The sequence below is a fragment of the Engystomops pustulosus genome, chromosome 2, assembly GCF_040894005.1.
Source record: "Engystomops pustulosus chromosome 2, aEngPut4.maternal, whole genome shotgun sequence".
In the NCBI taxonomy this organism is placed as follows: domain Eukaryota; kingdom Metazoa; phylum Chordata; class Amphibia; order Anura; family Leptodactylidae; genus Engystomops; species Engystomops pustulosus.
In genome coordinates this window covers 171,852,187-171,879,030 of record NC_092412.1, presented here as the reverse complement: position 1 = coordinate 171,879,030, position 26,844 = coordinate 171,852,187, and the positions used below count along the sequence as shown (strand labels likewise).

The window sequence follows — 26,844 nt, the reverse complement described above, 5'->3', positions numbered from 1 at the left end:
GGAATAAAAATGCCACCATAAATAATTGTGCAAAAGGTGATATCCATGTATCAAATCTTCTCTATGTAAACCATTGAACTCTTAAGATATGTAAAAATTAGCTGTGCAGTGGTGGACTTTTTCAAACACATCACAAATATTAAACAAGTCCCAAAGATGTTATTCACACTGTTGACCAGTATAGCGTTGCGTCATTTCTGTAAGTAAAAAGTTTTTTGCTCAACCAAAAAGCAAATCATCCAATTGGGGTAGAAGCAAGTCCACACGCCCAAATGTCAATGCTATTATACTTGATGCACAAAATTATTATCCTGAGAGATATCTCTACTGCCCTCCTGCAGCACCACAGAAAAGTCACTAAGTATGATATTGTATTATTCATGCACCGTTCAGCGCTTCTTTGGATTGTCTCTTTTTTTCACTAATACACGCGTATTGTAGATTCTCCACTGCCCATGCGTGGAACAGGTACGTAGTTGTAGTATATTACGGATCTCCGTTTTTTTATACTTCGTTCTTTTTAAGGAATATCTCCTGTTCACATTAAGAGCACAATCATTCGTCCATTCTTTTGAATAAGGCGCTGAGGATATTTCACGGTGAAGGGATTTCACAATAGACAGCTGTTCACATATGTCATATATAGAGACACAGATTGGACTCAGTCGCTATGTTCAAAGACTGCATCGTGTGTGAAGTTCCGCCTTATACGGCGAAACTGCCCATACGGTACATTTAAAAGCCACCTAGGTAGGTGGCAGCTATCTTGTAAAATATAACAGTTTTTGGCAGTAGGTTTTCTGTAGGTGGAGCAAGATAGTTTATTATTTTCAATGGAAAATTGAAAATCTAAAAATTCTATTTTTTCATTGTCAATGTGTGGAGTAAATTTTAAGTTGAAGTTACAGTGTTAATATTTAGAATATTAATAAACTGGTCTAATGTGTCTCTGCCAGACCGTCAGATTAGTATGACATCGTCAACGTACCGCCTCCAGAGCACCAGATGCGCACCGAGCCTGGGTTGAATGGTTTGTAGTTCCCAGTAAACAAAAAATGGGTTGGCATAACTCGGTGCAAATCTGGTGCCCATGGCGGTACCCATGATCTGCCGGTAAAAGGAGCCTTCGAACATAAAATAATTTTGGTTAAAAAAAAATATCTATCCCTTTTATAATGAAGGATGCTTGTTCTTCCTTTATTTCAGAGTTTTGTGATAAGTAGTAAGATATGGGGCGTGGCTTGGACATGGCGGAGTGAGGACGCTCACCTCAGGAGCTCCTCACTGACAGGTGCCATTACTGGACCTGGAGCACCGTTCCCCGCCTGCAAGATGCCGCATAGGAGGGGGAAGGAGCACAGCATGCACCGGGAACGCAGAAACCCCGAGTTCAGCCCCGAGCCTGGAGCGATTCCGGCACCAGCTGCGAGACGGACCGGAGCCTCAGACCAGGGCCAAAATGGCGCCCGCTCCCGCGACAAGCCGAATGCCAGATGGTGCGCTCGGGGATGCCTCCTACACAGCGGCGCCAGCCGCAGAAAACCACCCCGGCTCCTTGGAACGGTCATCGGCACCTCTCCCACAAGGTCAGACTGACACAGGCCTGCAGCCTGCCCCAGACGGGGCCCACAAACAGAGCACTACCCGGCCACAGGGCACTGACACTGGGAGAGGGGAGGCCAGTGTCCCCCTGACCCCATATGCAAACCAACATTCCCCACAAAATTTAGAGCCTGGCCCTGCTTCCAGTCCTGAATGGACAAGCCCACAGAATAGCCCCAGAGAGGCCTATCACCCTCAAGCAACACCACACACAGGGGCACAATCCATTCTGAACTCCAGCTGCTCAAAGAGATTATACAGGCCCTCCCGACATGGCAGGACTTAGATTCTGTGATCCACAGAGTAGAGGCCTCACATCAACAGGCACTAGTGGAAATCAGGGAAGACCTGCTGGCAACCCGTACTGAGAACACTGAAAGCACCACTACCTCCTTAATTGACAGAGTTTCTGCCCTTGAACAAGAAGCTAGTAATTCCAGACTCCATATGCAACACCTGGTGCTTCTCCTAGACAATCAGGAAAATAGAGGAAGGCGGAATAATATCAAGGATCTCCGTTACAGATCCCTCCTCACCCAGGGACGTATTCTGCCGTCTCCACTACTTTACTGACAAGGACAAAGTTATTCGTACAGCCTGGTCTGAAGGCATCATTCGGGTGGACGGAGCCGAAATAACAATAGCAATAGCAAACGCTAAATATGAGACGCTCGCTGCAACTGTTACTACATAGCATCAAGGAGATGGGAGCCACATATCGCTGGGGTCATCCATTCCACCTAGTGATCAGACAGAATGGTGACACTTTCTTTCTACGCAAACCAGAAGAACTTCCGGACCTGTTCTGTTTCCCTATCGAAGTACCAAACTGGCTTAGCTTAGATCAAAACAGAATGGGAGCCACAACATCCAGAGGGAGAAGAAACTCCTTGAGAAGGAGACGCCCATCTGCTACAAATGCGACCAACCAACCTGCTACTACACACATCGAAAGAGATGCTCCGTTGGGCCCCGACTTATCTGTGGCCCTACCCACTGAAGCATGAAACTACACCTTAGATAAGACAGACTTCTTCCGAAGCCAACATTACCTGCTAAAAGAACACTGGCCTAACCAACGCACCCAATCTGCAAATTATACATTATGTACTCCTGTGAAAGTTTTACCCTCATCGTTTGACATACAGTGATAACCCACCTGGGCCCACGTCATATCCTTTTGAGTTGCCTCCCTGTGTTATCTGTTAGTTAGATGTTCCGTCTTGGTGTTGGGCCAGATATGCCCTTGGAGCTCTCAGATGTGTGGAGAGGGGACCGAAGCTATGTTAATATGAGCGTCATCCTACTGACCCACCACCGATGCAAATAGACGCTCACATTAGCTAAGCAGAACGGGATACCTTATCGTTCATTGTCTAATGCTTCACTACAATGTCTAGCAATTGGTTATTGGTTAGCTGGATAGCTCACGTATTGACTGTTATTGATTATTATGTGCTATTGTTAAACAGGTTTAAATGTAACTAGCCTGCTCTACCCCCCCCCCCCATTGGGGAAAGCGGCTCCCTAAGATTGTACCTCCCCCTCATGCCTCTGTCTGGGCTATACTGTTTTGTGCCTCTCAGGGCAGGGGGGTCCCTCTCAGGGCAGGGGGCTTACGGACCCCACCGCATGTTGTCTTACAATTTACTGCCTGCTGGTCTACAAGCTCCGCTATTGTATTTATACGCTTCCCACTCACCACTCATTGGTGATCCCCTTGGGTACACACCTGGGATACAGGGGTATACCCCACCGTTGTTCACACTTACCCATTTGACTCCTTCCCTTTGCCACCCATTACCCACACTAGACACACCCCTTCACCCTACTCCACCCCCCTCCTTCACCTGAACTACTGACCCCACACATTCCCCCCTACCTCCTTTATCCCACAACTGATGACGGGCATGCCTCGACCAGGGCGAACCTCGTGCACCTTGACTATAGGCTCTCTTAATGCAAAAGGTCTTCATAGCCCCGAAAAACGGTCCATCCTTTTCAATCTGCTCAAACGCAGAAAGATCCAAGTGGCTTTCATTCAAGAAACACACCTTACTGAAGCACGACCATACAATTTTAAGAACAACTGGTTCCCACACTCTTACCACAGCTACACTGATGATAGCAGATCATTCTCTTGTCAAACTCACTTCAATGGACATTTCTAGATTCTCGCAGTGATGGGGAGGGTCGGGTGATTATGGTTAAAGGTACAATAGCAAACAGCCTCTACACTTTTGCTTCACTATACCTCCCAAATACAGGACAGGCCCAAGCCATATGCTCCTTCCTTGACATGATTGACGAATTTGCTGAGGGAACAGTTATAATTGGCGGTGACCTTAACACAGCTCTTGACCCCATGCTAGACACTTCGTCTGGCTCGTCCACACTTACGCACGCTAGCTTGCGCAGGATAAGGGGCGCTCTACATGAGCACCAGCTAATGGACACGTGGAGACTACTCCACCCCTCGGACAAGGACTTTACCTTCTACTCCTCAACCCATGACAATTACTCAAGACTAGACTATCTATTCTTACGACACAGAGGCCTTGGACTACTTCAAAGGGCCACGATAGATAACATCACCTTCTCTGATCATGCCTTGATTTCCATTACCATGGCACTCCCAAACTCTTTAGACTTTCAACAGCAGTGGAAACTCAATGCCTCCCTCCTGGAAGACCCGCTAGTCCTAGAAGAGCTAAAGGGCTCGATTATTTCTCATTTCGACAGAACTCTGACAGAAGGGATTAACCCTTGCATTGCATGGGAGGGATATAAGTTCAACGCCCATAGCATTCTAATAACACATGGTAGCCGTCGCAAGAAAGAAAGGGCACAAGCTATAGCTGACCTCTTAGAACAAATTAGGAGACTGGAGCTCTTACACAAGAGGACTCTTGCCCCTGACACTAGGACTGCCCTATTATCTGCCAGGAAATCGTTATGGACCCTGCTCATCGACAAAGCCAAGGGGACTTTGGCCAAATGCAGGAGACATTTTTATGAGTACAGCAACAAGTGTGGTAGGACCTTGGCCAGAGCCCTGAGAGAGCAGAGAACCCACACTTTTGTCCCCAAAATCACCTCCCCGACAAGTAGCCGAGATATTGCAGCTACTTTCAGAGATTACTACCAATCACTGTAAAATCTAGAACAGCCGACATCTCAAAGATCTAGGGAAGAACTCAGGCGAAAGATGCGATCCTATATCACAGAATCGTGTTTACCCACTCTAACAAATGAGGCAGAAGCACTTGAAGCCCCTATAATGGACATAGAGTTCAGAAATGCCCTAAAAGAGACACAGACTTGTAAGGCCCCTGGCCCGGATGGCTTCTCCCTACCTTTCTACAAGACACTGGCAAAACAACTTGAACCTCACTGGTTGGCAGCTTTTAATGCGGTTGCTGCTGGCGCTCCCCTTCCCAGGGAGGCACTACATGCACAATTACGGTTATACCCAAATCAGGCAAAGATGTTACTCTATGCTCCAGCTACCGACCGATATCATTGTTGAACCAAGACCTCAAATTATTTTCTAAAGTATTGGCGACGAGACTGGCCCCCCTTATGAGACGGACTATCCACTCGGACCAAGCGGGATTTAATTTAGGTAGATAGGCCAGGGACAACACTACAAAGGCTATAAATTTGATATATAAAACTCCCTCTTATGCTTCTCTCAACGGACGCTGAGAAAGCGTTCGATAGAGTCAATTGGTCCTTCATGACTGAGGCGCTCAGACACTTCGGCCTGCACAATCGAATGCTCTCCTGCGTGTTGTCACTGTACTCTTCCCCACCCTCTTCTGTCAGGATGAATGGACTACTTTCCAACAGCTTCTGCATCCAAAATGGCACGCGTCTGGGCTGCCCCCTCTCCCCCTGTTTGTGTTGACTTTGGAACCCTTCTCACGCAAGATTCGAAACAGTCAAGACATTTCTGGCATTACTAGAGGCTCCACACAAAATTTAGAGAGCCCTCTAAAACAACATCTTTGAAATGCCACCCAACAATAGGCCCCACACTGAAGATATATCTCCTTTCACCCCGATCCTCGGCAGTCCAGAATTCCCGCCTCGCTTGAATGACCCAGTTTTCAGGCAGTGGAGGGGAGCTGGGAGATTCAGGGCGGAACAATTTACTAAAGACACGACTCGACACTGACTAGACTGCGACATTACCTGATTTGATTACCCCCATGCGAGCAATATACAGGGAGAAAGACCACTTTTGAATGCCTTTGCGGAAATGTAAACTGCTTGAGACACACCTTGTCACTAACATATTCCTGCCTCCTGTCAATTCCAGAGGACCCAGGCCCTCTGTATCTCAGACAATGGGAAGAGGACTTGAACATCTCACTGACTCAGGAACAAAAGGATAGGATCTTCGAATTCTGGTGGGGACTCTATACCATTGTGCCATCAATTTATAGCTCGCTTCTTGGTACCGTGAGCTAATTGACGCGGAATGACAGACTACACACCATTTTCCCACAAGTACCTAATACATGTTGGAGATGTGGTGAGGAGGAAGGCTCCTTCCTACACATGTTCTGGTCTTGCAGAATACTTTCTACATTTTGGGAGGAGCTAGGGAGAGTGCTGACTGTGCTATGTGGAGAAACGATTAGTTTAGAACCCCCCCTCCTCCTACTCCATCACTGCGACATGTCCACACAACGATATAAAAAATCCCTTACTCGCTTCCTTATCATCGCCGCAAGAGCATGCATTCCGATACCCTGAAAGCAGACATCGCCGCCGACTATGGCTATGTGGGTGGCGAAAGTGAACGACCTGATGCACATGGAAAACCTTACCTCCTCTGTCCATGGCACTTACGAGAAATTTCACAAAACATGGTCGCCATGGCTTCAATTTAAACAATTTCCTGAATATAGGGCACTACTCTGAAGGCTGAAGCGCAGTACTTTCCTCCTGGGAGAGACATGCTCTCATCATTCACCCCCCTTTACTGCCCTCTTCCTTCCCCCCCTCCCTCCCCCCCCCCCACATCTCTCCTGATCCCCCCTACCTCCTCGACACCCCTGATATCCCCCTGAACCCCCCTCTTTCTTTTTCCCTATCATAACCCTCTGTTAGTCTCCCTTGAGCCCCACTGGGCTGGCATTTTATGTGCAGTGTTTTCTGTTCTTTTTTCTTTTTTTTTCTATTTACTCAAGGGCACATATTTGTCCAGATGTACATACACTGATTGTACTTGATGTAACTCATACTGTTATGTATCGATTTGCTGTTTGTGTCATCAATAAACGGAATAAAAAAAAAAAAAGTAGTAAGATATTGCTTGTATCCCCTGCTCATGTTGTATACAAGTATATAAAGATGATACATCTAAAGTGGCTAGTGTCCAATGAGGTTGCCACTCAAATTTTTCTAGAGTGGCAATGATTTGAGTGGTGTCTTTGATGTAACTGGGTATAACTTTTACCATTGGTTGAAGCAGTCAATGTATTGTGAGAGATAAGCAGTGAGTGATCCAATTCCGGAAACAATCGGTCTTCTCGGTGGGTTCTTTCCTATCTTGAAGTTTTCTCAAACATTCTGTTGTGTATTTCTCTGTGTGCATAATTTCCCCCCATCCCCCCGCCCCTTTGTCTGATGGACGTATTGTAATTTGTGAATTTTCTTGTAAATCCTTAATGGCGTTCATTTCTGCTTTTATTAAGTTGTATTTTGTTTTCCCCCTTTCATCATCCTAAAATCCTGTTCCAATGAACACCTCCATTTCTTTACCAACTTCTTTTCTAGGATACGTATCTATATATTCATCATTTGTCTCATTTTGTGTATTGGTTATATTTTTCATATGATATTTTTTGAAAGATAAATTTAGTATATATTTTTCAATTCCAATATAGGTTTGAAATCTATGCATTTTTTGCGTCGGAGCAAGCTTCAATCCCTTATTTAGTAAAGATACATGTGTGTTGTTTAAGTTGTACAGAACTTAGATTCATAAAGGAAGATTTTTCTATGGTTTCTATGGTTCTATTGTAATCTCTCACAATACACTGATAGACTAATGGCAAAAGTTATACCCAGTTACATCAAAGACACCACTCAAATCATTGTCACTCTAGAAAAATTAGATTGGCAACCTCAATGGACACTAGCCACTTTAGATGTATCATCTTTATATACTTGTATACAACACGAGCAAGGGATACAAGCAATATCTTACTTATCACAAAACTAAGGAAGAAGAAAAAAAGGAAGAAAAATCCTCCTTCATTATAAAAGGGATACATTTTATTTTGAACCACAATTAATAAATGTTCGAAGGCTCCTTTTACAGGCTGATCATGGGTAACGCCATGGGCACCAGATTCACACCAAGTTATGCAAACCTATTTTTGGCTTACAGGGAACTACAAACCATTCAACCCAGGCTTGGTACGGATCTGGTGCTCTGGAGACGGGACAATGACGATGTCATACTAATCTGGCGGTCTGGCAGAGACGCATTAGACCAGTTTTTAATACTCTGTATATCAATAACTTCAACTTAAAATTTACTCCACACATCGACACTGAAAAAATTATAAAACCTACTGCCAAAAACAGTTATATTTTACAAGGTAGCTGCCACCTAACTAGGTGGCTTTTGAATGTACCGTATGGGTAGTTTCGCCGTTGTTAGGCAGAACTGCACACACAATGCAGTCTTTGAACATAGCGACCGAGTCCGATCTGCATTTCTATATATGAAGTATGTGAACAGCTGTCTTTTGTGAAATCCCTTCACCGTGAAATATCCTCAGCGGCTTATTCAAAGGAATGGACGAATGATTGTGCTCTTAATGTGAACAGGAGAGCGTCCATAGATATTCCTTAACCCCTTAGCGCTCTGCGCCGTACTTGTGTGCCGGTTCGGCTCTGCAAGGAATCAGATGACGACTTGTTCATGTCCCATAGTGGAAATAACTTTAAAAAACTTGCCAAAAATTATGATTTTTACATATTTAATCCCACAAAAAATGCAATAAAAAGTGATCAACAAAACATATGTACTCCAGAATGATACTGATGCAAAGTACAACATGACCCACAAAAAACAAGCCATCAGCCAGCTCTGTCGCCAAAAAAGTAAAAATGGAAGACGGCAATGCAAAAATGATAGATTCTTCCCACATTATGGATTTACCGTATATACCGGCGTATAAGACGACTTTTGAAGACAGAAAAATCTTCTGTCTTCTCTGGGGTCGTCTTATACGCCGGTAATCGTCTTATACGGCGGCATGGAGAGGGCTCACGGGCTGAGCCCTCTCCATAGCCGGTAAGTCTTTGCTGCATATTGCAGCAAAGGCTTACCGGTAACACCCGCGATTGGTGCTAGCACCGATCGCGGGTGTTTGCACAGCGATGGCTGCCGGCAGCCTCAAAAAGACATCGGGGGGAAAATACTCACCCTCCGTTGGCCCCGATGTCCGCGCTGTGCTGTCTTCAGTCTTCCGCGCCGTCTTCTTTCTTCTGCTGGGCGCCGCCATGTCTTTCCCCGGGTCGGCGCCTAGTATGACGTCAGCAGCGGCGCGTCATACTAGGCGCCTGCCGGGGAAGATCAATGGCGGCGCCCGGCAGAAGAAAGAAGACGGCGCGGACATCGGGGGAGCATCGGGGTGAGTATATGTTTATTTTTTTTTTTAATGCTGGGCTGTATACTACTGGGGGCTGTGCTGTATACTACTGGGGGCTGTGCTGTATACTACTGGGGGCAGTGCTGTATACTACTGGGGGCAGTGCTGTATACTACTGGGGGCAGTGCTGTATACTACTGGGGGCAGTGCTGTATACTACTGGGGGCTGTGCTGTATACTACTGGGGGCTGTGCTGTATACTACTGGGGGCTGTGCTGTATACTACTGGGGGCTGTGCTGTATACTACTGGGGGCTGTGCTGTATACTACTGGGGGCTGTGCTGTATACTACTGGGGGCTGTGCTGTATACTACTGGGGGCTGTGCTGTATACTACTGGGGGCTGTGCTGTATACTACTGGGGGCTGTGCTGTATACCACTGGGGGCTGTGCTGTATACCACTGGGGGCTGTGCTGTATACTACTGGGGGCTGTGCTGTAATGGTAATGTTGTTGTTGTATGCCTTATGTTTATGAGCGACAGTTTTCCTGCTATATACCTGCATGTCATTAGAATTTACATTTAAAAAAGGACCATGTTAAATTCAAATCAGTTTTTTTTAATATTTTTACCGGTGTTTTGTATGCGTTGGAAAAGGGGTAGTCTTATACGGCGAATATATCTTAAACTCTATATTTTAAACAGGAAAGTAGGGGGGTCGTCTTATACACCAGGTCGTCTTATACGCCGGAATATACGGTATTTGGCAAATTTAGTAAAACATAAGAAATATTCAAGTCTGGTATTCAGAAAATCAATATTCTTTTTGTAAGCCGTGTGACATCAAAATAAATTATCCAGACATTTCAATAATTATGAAAATGTAAAGTAGACATATGGCAAATGTTATTTAGCGAACTTATTTAGGTGGTAAATCTATCTGCCTGAAAACGCGATGATTTAAAATTTCGAATATGGCAAATTTTTCAAAAAATTCATAATTTTCGGGGTTTTTTTGTAAATAAACGCAAAACTTAGCAGCCAAAATTTACCACTAAAATGAAGTACAACATGTGGGGAAAAACTATTTTATAATCGCTTTGATAAGCAACAGTATTCAAAAGTTATAACCATATAAAGTCATGCATGTCAGAATACAAAAAATGGGGCTGAGCCTTAAGCTGTAAAATGGATGCTTCCTTAAGGGCAGCGGAGATATCTCTCAGGATAATAATTTTGTGCATCAAGTATAATAGCATTGACAATTGGGCGTGTGGACTTGCTTCTACCCCAATTGGATGATTTGCTTTTTGGTTGAGCAAAAAACTTTTTGCTTACAGAAATGACGCAACGCTATACTGGTCAACAGTGTGAATAACAACTTAGGAACTTGTTTAATATTTGTGAGGTGTTTGAAAAAGTCCACCACTGAACAGCTAATTTTTACATATCTTAAGAGTTCAATGGTTTACATAGAGAAAATTTGATACATGGATATCACCTTTTGCGCAATTATTTATGGTGTAATTTTTATTCCATTTTTTATATTATTTTTTAGCGCTTTATTTGTATATCCAGGATATTAGTGTGTATAAATAAGATAACATTTTATATGACAAATATTGTATAATTCATTCTTTGCAACAGTAGGAGGATGTATTCAGAATTTGGTGCTCTGAATACTTTCTTTCAATATTACCTCATATTACCTCACATATTACTTTACATCTTAACTCACACCCAAGCCTGCATTCTCACGTTGTGTTTCGTTTGCATTAATGCATGCGTTTTCAAAGGAATGACAACAGCTGAGAAGAGATTTGCCTAATTACATTGCTGTCAACACTGCATTTACAAAACGTGTATAGCAATGCAATTACGCATGAGCAACACCCCTGCCAACGCATAGGCAAGATGGTAGTTGCAAATAGTGCCCTCTCCATGTTAGGAGCTGTTAGGGAAAACTGATCACCTCTCTAGGAGGTCTCTTAGTACTGAAGAACTTTGTAATTGCAAATGTAGCCACTGCCTGGTTAGGCAAGAGTTAACAGTGCCAAATGTTATTGTCCAATGATATTTCTTGTGATATTGTAAAGTAAGCTTGAAGCTGATTGGAGAGTGCTACCACCTGAACAAGGATGTATATAAACCCCTGGTGGGCGGGAGCACATGGTCTGCAGTTTCAGTCAGAGCAGAGACTCCATCTTCGAGCACGTCAGCAGAGGGAAATGCAGCTCCTGCCAAGCTGCACCAGCCAGTGTCTTGACACCAGCAAGCAGAAGTGTCCAGGCAAGCTGCCTGACACATTAGGGCTAGTCAGCAGACTAAAGCCCCAGAGCCACCATCTGGACTCAGCACCATCTCTATCAGCCCAGCCTGAAGCTATTACCAGGTTGTGAACAACTTTCCTGCTGACCATCTATCTTCCACCAGCTTGTCACAGCTGCTGCTACTATTTGGTTGATGCCTGCTGTTTAAAGTTGAATTAACTCCAAACACCACCTGGAAGCCAAGGAAGCCGCACCTAGCTACTATTCTTGTACAGGCGGCTAAGTTGTTAATCCTCCTGAACTGGCTTCAGAAGAATGCTGCCACAAAAGGTCAATGGCTACAGAAAATTGACCATTTCTACAGGTTGGAAGAACTGGCAAGATGGGCAGAGAGGAAGCATGATAGGTTTGTGAAACTTTGGGCGCCCTGGGTAGCAGCTAGAGGAATAGGCAGAGAGGCGGTCACATAAATGGTTGCCAGTTTACTCCCACCCTCAAAACTACACGAGTACTCCATAACTGCTGGGTAGATCCAACCGCAACCGTAGAAGATGTAACTTCTTCCCCCCTAGATTATAGCCTCCCCCCCCCCTTTTGACATATGAAGGGATATAAACAAAGTACTACCACCACAAAATGAAGGTGATAATCTAAAAAATCTCCTCTTAGCAATACTTCACTTCAATGGTCTATGGCTGTATGTTCCTGTTCCTTTCTTTTATTACCTATTAGTTTGCAGGCTCACTCTCTTGGGTCCCCTGTTTTGGACCGATAGCAAGTTAGGTCCACGCGATTCTATACCTAAAGGCAATATAATTACAAGCAGCACTCAATGGAACATGTAATTCCAATCTAACTTGCTTGCTACTGTTATGCTTAAAAGGGAACCCGTCACCACTATTTTCACAAATACAGGTAGTGACAGGTTCCTATAGAGCTCTAGTAACTATGTGACACCCTGCTTGTAGCTAAAAATTATTCCCCTGAGATTCCCATATAATAAACTTTATAGTTTTATCTGGTAACTAAGCATGGCTACAGCGAGTCCAGGTGGGTGTGACCTCCTTGGGCTGAGTCCAGTAGCTCCTCTCCATCCCTATTGCTGTATGCTGCTATAATGTCATGTGATCAGGGTGACATCATCGCAGGTCCTATAGCTTTTGTAGCATTAGGAACTGTACACTAAGCATTTATGTCATGAAATCACAGCATATTTTATCACTTGAAATGACAGCAGCCTGCATGGGGAGGAGTAGAAGTCCATGGAGGCGGTATAGTTTGCTAATATTAAGTAGCTTAAAGACCTTTGATGATGTCACCCTGGTCACATGACATTAGGCCACACCCCCTGGACTCGCTCCAAAGCTGCATAGTTACCAGGCAAGATTATAACTCTGATTTTATGGGGATCTGAGGGAAACCACTTTTAGCTACAAGCAGGGTGTCAGATAGTTACTAAGGCTCTATAGGAATCTGCCACTACCTGTATTTGTGAAAATAGTGGTGACGGGTTTCCTTTAATGGTACCCTGCAACGCATTTGAATGTTATGCATTTTATGTAACTTGTATTTTGGAACACAATAAAAATATATATACAAAAAAAGTTGAATTAAGAACTGTAAAATGCACAACGTTGCCTCCGTCTAATCCCTGGACAAAGCTGCTTACCATCACGGGCACCCCATCCATCAACCAGGGATTCTTCCTACATACACCTAAGGGGTTGCCCCAGGGAGAATTGCAACAGCAGCTGCTGGAGACCTGCTAGGCTGTAGGTCAGCCCTCCGGTGCCCAGACCACAGCGTGCCCAAGGCTGCATTAGCCAGCCATTCCAATATTCTAGGCCCGGCTGCCTGCAGGCCACAAGAAAAGGCTAGGCCCCGATGGGGGATGTTTCACATGTGTTAATGTTTTGTTAACACATACAATTGTTAACACTTTGACAACGTATGCATTAAAATCACATTAACGCTTGTGTTTTGTAAACTCAATGTTGAAAACAATGTAATTTGAAAATGCATGTGTTAAAGCAAACAAAACGTAGACGTGTGAACTCAGCCTAAGCTATATTATACTCATTGCCTATAGTAACCTATCAAAGCTCAGAGCTCATATTAATGACCTGTGGCAGAATAGCAACCAATCACGGCTCAGCTCCCAACCGCCACAGCAGCAACAGACAATGGCTTCTGTACATAGTGGTTAATAAGTGGATTTTGAAAAGCGCAAGTTGAAAATTTCGTCTCAAAACCTAGTCTCTGTTGTTCCCTGAGTCACAGAGAGCGGCTGTGTAAAATTTGTTGACTGTAAATACAACGGTGCACATTCCTTTAGTGGACATACATACACAAACAAACAAACAAACAGTAAGCTTTATATATTAGATGTGTGTTCAAGCTGTCAAGGTCTAAGACAACCCTATGAACAGTGTGTTATGAATATGTATGATGCTAGATCAGATGAGTAACAAGGTGGGCCACATAGCATACTTCTGAAGAACCCCATTTAATTAAGATTTCCACTTAATTAAAATGATACAATTTTATAAACATATTTGTACACAAACTCACTCCTGTTATTCCATAGGACTATGTTATTATTCTGTAATATCTTATTTTGTTTGTTTATGTACCCCATAATTTGTAGGAATATGCAATATATCTGTGGAATATGATGGCGTATATAAATGAAGATTTATTATTTTTATACATACAGTTGTACACTGATTTACACTTACACACATATGTATACACACTTTGATATAGACACAATTATCTTCTTTCACTTATTCACAAACATATGTATTATACACTCACCGGCCACTTTATTAGGTACACCATGCTAGTAACGGGTTGGGCCCCCTTTTGCCTTCAGAACTGCCTCAATTCTTCGTGGCATAGATTCAACAAGGTGCTGGAAGCATTCCTCAGAGATTTTGGTCCGTATTGACATGATGGCATCACACAGTTGCCGCAGATTTGTCGGCTGCACATCCATGATGCGAATCTCCCGTTCCACCACATCCCAAAGATGCTCTATTGGATTGAGATCTGGTGACTGTGGAGGCCATTTGAGTACAGTGAACTCATTGTCATGTTCAAGAAACCAGTCTGAGATGATTCCAGCTTTATGACATGGCGCATTATCCTGCTGAAAGTAGCCATCAGATGTTGGGTACATTGTGGTCATAAAGGGATGGACATGGTCAACAACAATACTCAGGTAGGCTGTGGCGTTGCAACGATGCTCAATTGGTACCAAGGGGTCCAAAGAGTGCCAAGAAAATATTCCCCACACCATGACACCACCAGCCTGAACCGTTGATACAAGGCAGGATGGATCCATGCTTTCATGTTGTTGACGCCAAATTCTGACCCTACCATCCGAATGTCGCAGCAGAAATCGAGACTAGGCAACGTTTTTCCAATCTTCGATGAGCTTGTGCAAATTGTAGCCTCAGTTTCCTGTTCTTAGCTGAAAGGAGTGGCACCCGGTGTGGTCTTCTGCTGCTGTAGCCCATCTGCCTCAAAGTTTGATGTACTATGCGTTCAGAGATGCTCTTCTGCCTACCTTGGTTGTAACGGGTGGCGATTTGAGTCACTGTTGCCTTTCTATCAGCTCGAACCAGTTTGCCCATTCTCCTCTGACCTCTGGCATCAACAAGGCATTTCCGCCCACAGAACTGCCGCTCACTTTTTCTTTTTCGGACCATTCTCTGTAAACCCTAGAGATGGTTGTGCATGAAAATCCCAGTAGATCAGCAGTTTCTGAAATACTCAGACCAGCCCTTCTGGCACCAACAACCATGCCACGTTCAAAGGCACTCAAATCACCTTTCTTCCCCATACTGATGCTCGGTTTGAACTGCAGGAGATTGTCTTGACCATGTCTACATGCCTAAATGCACTGAGTTGCCACCATGTGATTGGCTGATTAGAAATTAAGTGTTAAAGAGCAGTTGGACAGGTGTACCTAATAAAGTGGCCGGTGAGTGTATAGTGCATACATACACTGACTTTCCCTGGAAGAACTGTCCATCAGTTTTCTTACTTTGCATTAAAGCTGATACACCTTCTTATACCAGGGTAGTCGTAAAGGGGTTCAGAGGCCAAAGAGAACAATGCAGCCAATAAATCACTACTAAACCCATCAAGTACTCATAGATCCAGGAACGGTGGATAACGAATACAAGAAGATTACCACAGTCATGGTTGTAGTAATCTAATCTCATCTATGGCCTCCTTCCTTCTAAAACCAACTTTTAAAATTATGCTAATGATGTGCAATGAGGGCATGACCAGAGTCCCTCTATGCTGCAGCTCTCCCATTGCCTGATATAATCTCCCTCCTAAATCATCAGCATAATTTTAAAAGTTGAATTTAGAAGGAAAGAGGCCATGGATAACAAATGTAAAAATATTATCATGCAGGAAATCTGTAGCTGAACCTGGGGAAGGATGACAGAGTGTGCATGTCCTCCTTCAATTTATCATCTTTGTCACCCTGCAGCTCCTTCTCCATCATGGCTGCAGTTAAAAGGTTGGAGGGGTAATACTTCAAACGCCATATCTTCTGAATTATGGTACCTAGGAACACAGTCACAGAGAATCTCCCATTGTCCTACATTTTGTTTATTTGTATATGTTTGATGTTCTATGCTTCTGCATTCTATGACTAAGGACATGGATATGTCCAAGGCAAGACAGCTAGTGTTACATTGAGATGCAGTCTTTGTCTGTCATGTTTGCAATGGGATACGGAGTAAAGTTTTTAAGATTTTAACTGGCTGGTGCTAGAACCCCTCTACTTTTGCTTAATTGTTACCCCTTGACTGCATAATTATTAGCCTGGAGCAACTGTGTGACGTACACAGAGAACCCCAGGCTAATTAGCATATTTTTAAAAGTCTTCTTTTTACAGGTAGCAGGAATGTCAAGATACATGCTCGGATTGATAAGCAATGGATGGTCTGCCCGCTGAGGTGTCTAGAATGGGTTTTGTAGGGAAATTGAGGTCCCCACAAAGTACTAGACTCCCTTCTGAAAAGGTTAAGAGCAAATCTAGTGCCCTGATAAGAAAATCTGTTTGTCCAAAGTTGGGAGCATACATGTTGGCTATTGTTGCCGTCAGGTGCCTGAGCAGTACCGCTGCTATAGTTAATCTTAAACACAAGGGAAACGACTATACAAGTTTGGGAATACAAATCAATGCTAGGTTAGCATTGGGAGCAGGCGTGGCATGATGTAGCATGCCGTGCCTGAGGACCCCGGGCTGTCGCTTCTCCACTGTCCTCCCGCTTGGTTGGAGCAGAACGGTTGCGGGCTGGGACGGCTTGTGCTTCTATCAGCCCGCTTGTTTGTTTTTTTTTCTAGCCACCCGCCCTACCGGTGGCTGGATGTTTTGTTTCGGCGTGCAGTGGAGGCGGTGTGTGGTGTACGCCCGAACACAGCTGAGCGATCCTGGGGGACTTTGAGGTTTTTGGAGGCTCAGCTGTGGGGACGAAGTTCTGTGTCAGGAGAAGAGTCGGCCTGTCTCACAAGGAAGAAGGGGCTACTCCACCAAGAATAACACAGACTTTTGAATACCCGGACAGCTAAGTATACTCTTTCGCTGTTTTATCTAAACTGCAGTGGTGCCTCTAGCTGGAAAAAGTCTTTTACCTGGATTGCTCTGTGAATCTATGGTTACATAAGAGCATATATAAGAGCATTATACACCCCTCGCTTATATTTGGAGTTCCTTTTATTTTTGTACTTTATGGGGTGGGACTAGGGGTATCAATACTATACCACAAACTCTATAACAACCTCATAATTGTAAATCGACCAATAACTTCAACTGCACTGGAAAATCCAGAACCTACTATCACGGTCCATCTCGGGGATCAATGTAATTATTTCTACTAACTTCTGAAGTCTTATATTCTTGGTTTCCCAGAGACCTTGCTAGGTCTTCCCTTACAGGTTGTTATCTTGATATTTGGCGGAAAAACTACTACACACTAACGGCCATCTTAGGCCATCTCAGGACACTAAGATATTATACACATTATCAGAACTATTGCAATCTGGGGTCAGCTCCTCTGATCTTGGACACTGAACAGCGAGACTGTGTATGAAAATTATACATAAGAATACGATTGTTAACTTGTTGTAAACATTTGCTTGATTCTCTCTAAATTCTTGGACTCCATGTGGTGGGATTATGCTATATTACAAATTTCACTGTATTTTTTGTGACTTAGTGACTTTGTGACTTAGTAACATAGTGTGACATAGTAATTACTGTAGTTAATTCACCACCCTTGAATTGTTCTTGCACAGTTTTTGTATAGGATTGTACCTTTGTGCTCTGAATTGCGGTGTGACTTTGTTTGGTGGGTACTGTGTAGTGTAAAAACATGCTACCTAAAGGTAGTTCAAGAAAATTCTTGGGGCCTAGTTCGCCTAGGGATAAAGATAAAAACTCTTCCAAACTAGATAAATACTCAAAAACTCCCCCAATAAGAATAATAAAGACCGGTAAAGATGTTGATGCAAGAGCTAGGTCCACTGTTTCACAAAACGACAATGAAGATGTCCCCGCAATATGGGAGGAAATCCTGCCTGTGGCTAAGAAAAACAATTTAACAATTGCAGGTATAACTACAGATAACAGATTTTGTCGTAGTTACAGATAACTACGACAAGAAACGATATTCATCTCATCAGAGAGGATTTTAGTCAGATACAGGGTCGCATATGAGAACAGGAAAACAGAATTATTAAAGGACACCTGTCATCAGGTCTCTGTCACTTGTCCTGTCACTACTACCTTTTGGAACAGCTCACAAGGATCCCATCACGGCCTTAATCTAGTCAATTCATACATTAATCATTGCAAAATCCTCTTTTCTTTATTATGTAAATGAGGCTGGTCACATGGTCAGAGGCAGTGATGTCACCCCTGTTCCCCCTCCCCTCTCCTCCCCCTGCTCATGTCTGTGTGTGTAATGTATAGTAAAGCATTGCTAGTGTCTGTGCTTTATCTCCTAACATGCTGCATCCTGCTAATACAGAGAGACACAGACATCAGCTACACAAGTGCCTGACATGTTTTGCTATAACATGGCTGCCTGGAGTAGCCAGTGTGTATCTCTCCTATACACACACAGGCTGAAGTGGGGTGGCCACCAGCACCAGGAAGCAAATCATTATACAGCCTCACATCATTATACAGGCTGTCAGTCAAGCAATGGGGGTGCGGCTGTACCTCCCACTCATGAATAAGCCGGACAGCTTGAATATGCTAATGACTCATTGGACAGAGCTAGAAGGGCCAACATTAGATTGGTTGGCTTCCCAGAAGGTGTCGAACAGAAGGACACTGTCCAGTTCGTTCATACATGGCTTACAGAAACTCTTGGTAAAGATCGTTTTCCACAGGTACTGGTGATCGGGAGAGCCCACCGCCTTGTTGGTCGTAAACCAATCCCGGGCTCCCACCACAGGATGAGCCTTCGTCTGGGGATGACCCTTCGTCGGGGACGCGGTCTATCCCGGACGGAGGAGCATTATCACTCCCTTCAACTTGGTAAGAGCTGGCATTTACTCTCCAATACCTACTCAACACAAACAGCCCCTTCATAGGTGTTTGTTGGATCTGTTTTCAAATATATGGTTCATGGAAATATCTTGTGTTTAGTACATACCCTCTGTCCAGCTCTACTTTAACATATAGTGTATACTACCTATCCTCCATACTGTCCGGGTTGGTCCGCTTCTGTAATTGTGCCATACCACTCGCTTTTTTATTGTATGTTATATCTTTTACCCATATGTTAGTGTCAGCCTATGTTGGCTTTTTGTATATGTATATGTTTATCATTAATAAAGACTCAATTTTATAATTTCCCTTGCAAGCAAGGGGTACTCTTGTTGTCTATTCTCTTATATACCCAATGAAACTCAGGGTGATTTACCAGGATATGTTTTTCATCTCCCCTGAGGAGGGATTTTGTTGGGTAGAGTCAAAAGGACTATAAATTTACATCTGGATTTGACTAACGCAGTTCCGGTTCGGCCGCAGGATGGTGAACCTACGGAACTCTGAGCGCCGGGTAGAGGGGAGTGTCACAGTCTATGAGAAATAGTCCCTTGGGACTAAAGTCTGTGGACCCCTGGACCACCGCGGGAGATAACGATGCTAGCCGCAACCCAGGAGCGGAGTCTAAGTGGACTCATTGGTCTTCGCCAGACCCGCCACAAAGCGGGATGGACTTGATGCGGCGGGGAGCCACCAGGTCGCTCCACGGGTGCGACTAGGCCCGCGGTGGCAGCCAAGGTAGGGACACAGGGCAGGCAGGACCACGGGAAGGCAGGACCTCGGAAGGACGGCTGGAAGGACCTCAGAGGAAGGCTGGCAGGACCTCAGAAGGACGGCTGGCAGGACCTCAGAAGACCACTTGGATACAGGACCGCCATAGGATAACAGGACCGCCACAGGATTCAGGAACACGGGAATCACAGAATACACGAAGGCATCTGGAAACGCTCAGGAACACAGAGGGCTTTCTCTTCAGTAACAGGACATGAAGATCCGGCAGGGGATGCTGGGAGACGCCAGGCTATATAGCCGAGCCTGGAATGCGAGAGCCAATAAGGAGGACGCTGGCCCCTAAAGGCTAGGAGAAGTCCGCGTGTGCCCCCCTAGTGGCGGGAGCGCGCAACAGCAGGGAAGAAGCATGCGGACTACACGCCCGGGAGCCAGAGTACAGACCAGAGCCAGGAGAGGTAAGTGAGGGCAGGGGGAGCGGGGACCCGTGCCTGTAACCATGACAGGGTGGCACGGCTCCTTCTTTTATTCCTTCTTCAATCCTCGCCTCCCCCCCACTATTTTTTTTTAAATTTCTTTCTAGCTTTTCCTTTCTACTCTCTGACCCTCGACGAGATGTATCCCGAGATTTCTTTTTCTTGTATTTCCCCTCCCCTTTGTTTTTGTTCTCTTTTAAAAATTTTATAAAATTTAAATACGAAAAAAAAAAAAAAAATTTTTGAAAGCCTTAACACCAATAATATTGGGCTTAGGTTCACCTATGAATTGAATCCAACCAAACTGGCCTCCCTCGATGTATTACTGACTAAAACGGGAGAAGGGAAAGTAGAGACCACTGTCTAACGCAAACCCACACCGACCAACTCGTTGAGGCGGGAAAGTCATCATCCCCTCCCTCTTAGGAGGGGGATCCCAAAAGGCCAGTACTTAAGGATGAGGAGAAACTGTACCACTAACAGTGAGTTTAGATTTCAGGTGGATGACCTACGCCAACAAAGGGGGTACCCTGATGGGGTACTTAGAACAGCATTTCAAAATGCATCTAAATTCAAACAACATGAATTATTTGTGAGCGTCAATAAGGATAAAAAGGAGGAGAATGGTCTGTGTAGGATTGTCACAACTTTTGACAATGGTGCAGAGAGTGTGAGAGCAGTTCTGCAAAAACATTGGCCTATCCTACTCATGGATGAGGAAATCCGAGAAATGGTGGGCTCCCGTCCACTTGTCACATTCAGGAGGGGGGGTTCCATAAAGGATAGGCTGGTACACAGGCAATTTGTCCCCCCTAAACCTAGAGGGACGTGGCTGGATTTTGCTAATACATACCCTGAGCTGTACGCAAACATGCAAAGTCTTAAATGTAAATAAATTTGCTGCACGTGTTATATACCTCAATTTTGTTATACTTATCACTAGCCTTGGTGTGGGGCATATATAGGGTTAATATGCATTGTTGGTCGCCACTGCCAAAACTTTCACATCCCAAATATATGTGGCAAAATTTGCGTTAGCCTGTTTTTATCTGCTGTCTTATTAGCCAGTACATTGCATGCTGATCGCTGCTAAGCCGGAGCAGTGTCAGCAGTATATGGTCGCTATAGTGACCAGTAAACTATTCGCCCCTCCTTGAATAACAAACACTCCTACTTGCACGTGACTGGATCAGCTGACCACACTTCAGTTGGGGAACTTACCGGAACTTACGGTGACACGTGTCAGTGGGCGGAGCCTACAGCCACTTCTATTGATGTGTGTTAGCGGGCGGAGCCTATAGGCAAGTCTGATGACTCGTGTCAGGGGGCGGGGGCCTACCACCACTTCCGGTGACGCGTGTAAGGTGTGATGGTGACAATCCCTGCATGCGATTGGTGTGTAAGTATAAGGAGCTGGTAGAGCAAGGGTATTTTTACCCCATAATTAAGAGAGGTTTCTTATCTCTAGAGATCAGCTAGGGATTCATGAGTGTGGCCACTTCACTTGGGCCCCGCTGCAGAGTACTTATCACTATATTAATCACTCTGCACATTTGATACCCCTTAGTGACCCCATAACAGGGGCCACTGTATCTAACTGTTAAAGTCTGCTTTTCACCAATGTAGACCCTCTGATGAATCCCATGCATGAAGAAACGCGTCAGGGTTGGGGGATGTGGGGGTATTTTTGATTTTTCATAGGGCAAGTCTGAATGGTACTGCCCTTGTAAGGGCGGGAGACAATTCTGGGACGATAGGGAGAGTGTAGGACACTTTTAGGAAATGATATCCATTCCTCCCCAGGACAGAACTTTTACACCCGACGCAGCAACGCACCAGGTACCTCTGTACAGACTCCAGCATAAATGGTAAGATGCAAATATTTTCTACTATATCTACGTTTCTGTAAGAGAACAAGAGACTTTCTATCTGAGGATTTGATGCGTACATTGATTGATCCCAGTGATACTGTGACAATCCGGGCTGGATGCACTGGATGATTTTACTGTAGTTTGATATTATTTAGATGTTGGCTTTTAATGCATATTCAATAAAAAGCTATGAATTTTTGTTATCTCACTTGACTGGCTGGTATAAGATTGATATTTGCAAGGTGAGAGCAACGTTGGCCCCCAAAACTGTGTATGGTAACCTCGCTTGGTATCTATATATTTATTTTTTGGCTAATTACCTATTTTTCAAAACCAGCATATGTCATTTTATCCAGTTATAACTTTAGAAAGCTTTAACTTACCAAATTGTTTTTGAGTTTGTTTTTCCGTGACATTTTGTACTTTAAGTTAGTGGAAAATATTGGTTGATATATTTTGAATTTATTTATGAAAAAAGGTAAATTAGGTAAACACTTTTTAAAAATTAGCTATTTTCAAACTTCAAAATCTTCTGTTTTTCAAAATGTCTTACTAACCAACTTTCAAAAATCAATAACTTTTTATTTTTCCCTGTACAAAGCTGTTTGAGGGCTTGTTTTCTGCGTAACAAATTGTACATCCTAGTGACAGAATTTTATATTCCATGCTGTGTACTGGTAAATGGAAATATAATTCAAAATTCTGTAATATTGACAAGAACCCACAGTTGCTCAATTTTTTTGTGGGTTCTGTTTTTGTCTTTCTCTGTACACTAAATGGCATCTCTAATATATTATTTGGTTCAGTATAATCACAGGGATACCACATTTATATTGGTTTTTGCTAGGCATTAGTAGATTTTACCATAAATGTTAACTTTTTGTACTCCCCCAAAATTATTACCCTTACCACATTCTTACTCCAATAACTTTTTCATAAAGGAGTACGGAGTTGTCATTTTATCCGGGACGACCTGTTGTTTTTATTGCTACCATTTTTGGGACTGTGCGTTTTTAGATAAGTTTTTATTAAATTTTTTAATGTGTTTTGTGAAAGGATAGTTGCGAAAGGGCAAAAAAATGGCGATTCTGACATTTGAGTGCATTTTTCCGTTACAGGGTTCATTTTGGGACTTGGTGATACCTAATATGTTGTGTTCTTTTTTTACTTTTTTCTCCGGGCCTTCATTCTTCTTGTTTCTGTGAAATCATCCATCTTAGCTTTTGAAAGAGTATGAACATTATTTGCCAATCTTTAGAGACCCACGAACAGGAGAGGAATGGATCAGTGATCTATTTGTAAACAAGCCTGGTCAATCAACCTTGTCAATGCTGGAAGAAAAACTGCTAAAGATTACGAATGATGGTGGCCTTAAAGGGGTTATGCCACGACTCAACTTCCTTCAAAAAGATATCAAAGAGGTTAAAATATTTCATAAAAACCTATTCATTATGATTAACTGGAGTGAGAAATACATTTTATTTGTTTTCTCAAGGCTTGTTTAGCCTCTATTATGTACCACACAGAAGTAAATGTGGGAGGGGCCTAAAAGGCAGTTTTATCACAAACCCCATAATGCTATGCAGCTGTCTATCTCTTATTGGCCTTCCCAGAGTTCTACATCACTGACTTCAGCGTCTCCTTACACCTGCTGCGTTCAAATAGTCCCAGCAAAGCAGGATTCTGCTATAAATGCTGTGTGTACCGTATCATGTTTCCCCGATTCTCTATTACTAATTCATTGTCACTATATATATATATATTTACCTAATTAAACTTTCATATAGGCCTCTTTTCTAAAAACGGTCTCAGAGTAAAATGTAATGCATGCGACCGTGTGCTCATCCATGACTGATTCCTGTGATGTGCCCATATATACAGGATAGGAGTAGTAGTACCGTGCTGTACTCATATATACAGAATAGGAGTAGTAGTACTGTACCCATATATACAGGTTAGGAGGAGCAGTAGTACTGTGCCCATGTACACAGGATAGGAGTAGTAGTACTGTGCTGTGCCCAGTTATACAGGATAGGAGTAGTAGTAATGTGCTGTGCCCATTTATACAGGATAGGAGTAGTAGTAGTGCTGTTCTGTGCCCATATATACAGGATAGGAGTAGTAGTAGTGCTGTTCTGTGCCCATATATACAGGATAGGAGGAGTAGTACTGTGCTGTGCCCAGTTATACAGGATAGGAGTAGTAGTAGTATTGTGCTGTGCCCATTTATACAGGATAGGAGTAGTAATAGTGCTGTTCTGTTGCCATACACATATAATAAAAGTAGTAGTTATGTGATAGTGTGATAGGAGTGATAGTGTTGTCATGCTGCTGCTAATGTGTTTCTAGAGCAGGATGCTGGATCCCGGCACTGTCTCCCCTCTACACACCTCCTGATACTTCCTCTGCATGACTGCCCCATCCCCCAGCCCTGGCCTGAAGTGCCATTTATTCACCTCCAACTCCCCAGCACCTATTCCTTGTCTGGCTCGGACTATACCTCAGCTCTAGCAGCAGCAGCTCTGTCCCTCTACTTCACAGGCTGCCGCTCAGCAGGAATGCAACACACAGCAGCCTCATGATGCTTTTTAATGTCCGACCAGCAGAGGAAGCTGTGGACGCTGTCTCTGTACAGCATCCAGAGCTATATAAGACATTCTGGTTGCCTGGGATTGATAGCCGCCTATATGATGATCCAGCTCTGGCTCCTCCACGATGCAAATGAGTGATGGGGCCAGCGGAGGAGTCTGTTTAGATATGCGCATGCCCAGAAGAGTCTTTAGCATTTTATTCTTTCTGCGCATGATCGGCCAGGGTAGGTGTTAGAGAGGACGGGAACAACACCGGTAGGGGGAGCTATTCAGATTTTGAAAAGCATTTTTTGACAAAAGAAGGCATATTTTTTAATAAATGTCAAAGCTGAAATTTCTGTTTTAAATGTATTGAAGTAAGTTACATAAATTTGATATGGTGGCATAACCCCTTTAAAAGCATGTTTGAGACCTCAAATCTTCCAACTTTCTGGCTTATGGACAAGGTGAAATATCCAGAAATTGCCACAAAAGGACTGAAAAAAATATTCCCATTTCCAACATCCTATCATTGCAAAACAGGATTTTCAGTCATGACAACAACCAAAACAAGATTATGGAATAGACTGTACAAAAGAAAGACACTTCAGGTATCACGGTCTCCTATCACCCCTACAATAGAATTGTTGGAGGGAAACAAGCTCAGTGCTCCCACTTTTTCAATTTAGTAAATTACGTTCTGAATGTAATAATTAAAGCAAGTGATATGCACTTATTGTATTTTGTAAAATGTTTGACACCCTCGCCAGAACCCCCTCCACCACTAATTTCCCTATCAGTTCTTCGAAAACTGTCTCACAATTAACTGGTCTCTGGTTCAAAAAACGTGGTGGACTGCTGTTCCAAGGAAATGGGTGTGATTGAAACTTTTTAGGGGTCGTTAAAATTTTTAGCATTTTGTTAAAACCTTTTAATTGTTAACAAGCCATGATGAGAGCTGTTCCTAACAGGAAATCAACCATTAAAGTTTTACTAACTTACATTAAACATATGTACCTATCAGCGTCTTCTCCACAATGCCAGAACTTTTCTCAGTTAATGTTGGCATAGCGAGGTCCTGTAAAAAAAAGGGCTTTTTATAAAAATATGCTAATTATCCAGGGGTGCTTTGCAGATGTTACACAGGGGCTCCAGGTTAGTAATTATGCACACCTCCGGCATGATACTCACCTCCTGCTGGTGCCCTGTGACATCATGCAGTGGGCGTGCATAATTATGTGCCGGAGCTCTGTGTGAGATACACAGAGTTCTTTTTGGCTCATAATTATGCATGCCTTCTGCGTGATGTCACCGGACTCCAACAGAGAAGAGGAGGTAAGTATTGCGCCAAAGGCATGCATAATTATTGATATTTACTTGGAGCTCCTGTGTAACGTACACAGAGCTCCCCAGAATAATTAGCATATTTTTAAATTCCATTTTTTTTTGCAGGAAAATACGACCCGGCATCGAGGAGAAGATGCCAAAAGGTACATATGTTTAGTTCAAATTAGTAAAACTGCAATGTTTGATTTCTGTTAACTGCCATGACAGCTGAGAGGGTTCTCTCCATACACCCCTGGACAATGTCTGTTTAGATTAAGTCTTAAGCTCAGGTCATCAACAGTTGGGCTCTATCCAGCATTCTTTGGTTCATATATTTGGTTATGGTACATTATGCAAAAAAAAATTTAAAACTTACATTCCGAAAAGGGCTCCTCCAAGATGAGCTGCATGATCGAAAAACTTCCATCCTAATATCAAACCGGCAGAATCGAAAGCAAGTATAACTTTGAGAGCCTAAGAATGACAACCAGAAAATAATGTATGAAACAGATTTCCAAAGACAAATACATCGAAACCTCTATGAGCACCTAAATCTGCACAAACTATTTTTTTATTATTAATATTTGATGACTCCTTAAAGGGGTATTCCCACAACAAGTTTCTTAAATGTGTTGAAAATGTGGTGTACACAATTTCAGTTGCCCCTGGTTTTTAACCCTGTATCTTCTGACTTAGGGTCAGGGAAGCCATCTTACTTACTTACTGTCAGGTGCATGAGCTGAGATATTCTCTGCTCTCAGCCTCTAGCCCCCTCCCCCTGCATTTCAGGACGGAG

The 26,844-nt window shown here is 43.5% G+C and overlaps 1 protein-coding gene across 5 annotated transcripts in view; it reads right to left on the bottom strand.

Annotated features, from left to right (window-relative positions):
- The window catches only part of PARL (presenilin associated rhomboid like), a 155,572-nt gene that overhangs the window by 950 nt on the left and 127,778 nt on the right, over window positions 1–26,844 (bottom strand). For 4 of the 5 annotated variants that reach the window (XM_072137286.1, XM_072137287.1, XM_072137288.1 and 1 more), the window contains one exon: window positions 26,425–26,522. In XM_072137286.1, the coding sequence (XP_071993387.1) occupies window positions 26,425–26,522 (98 nt within the window). Of the gene's footprint in view, window positions 1–25,724; window positions 25,801–26,424; window positions 26,523–26,844 lie in introns of all 5 variants that reach the window. The other variant, XR_011853275.1, reaches the window with a different exon arrangement.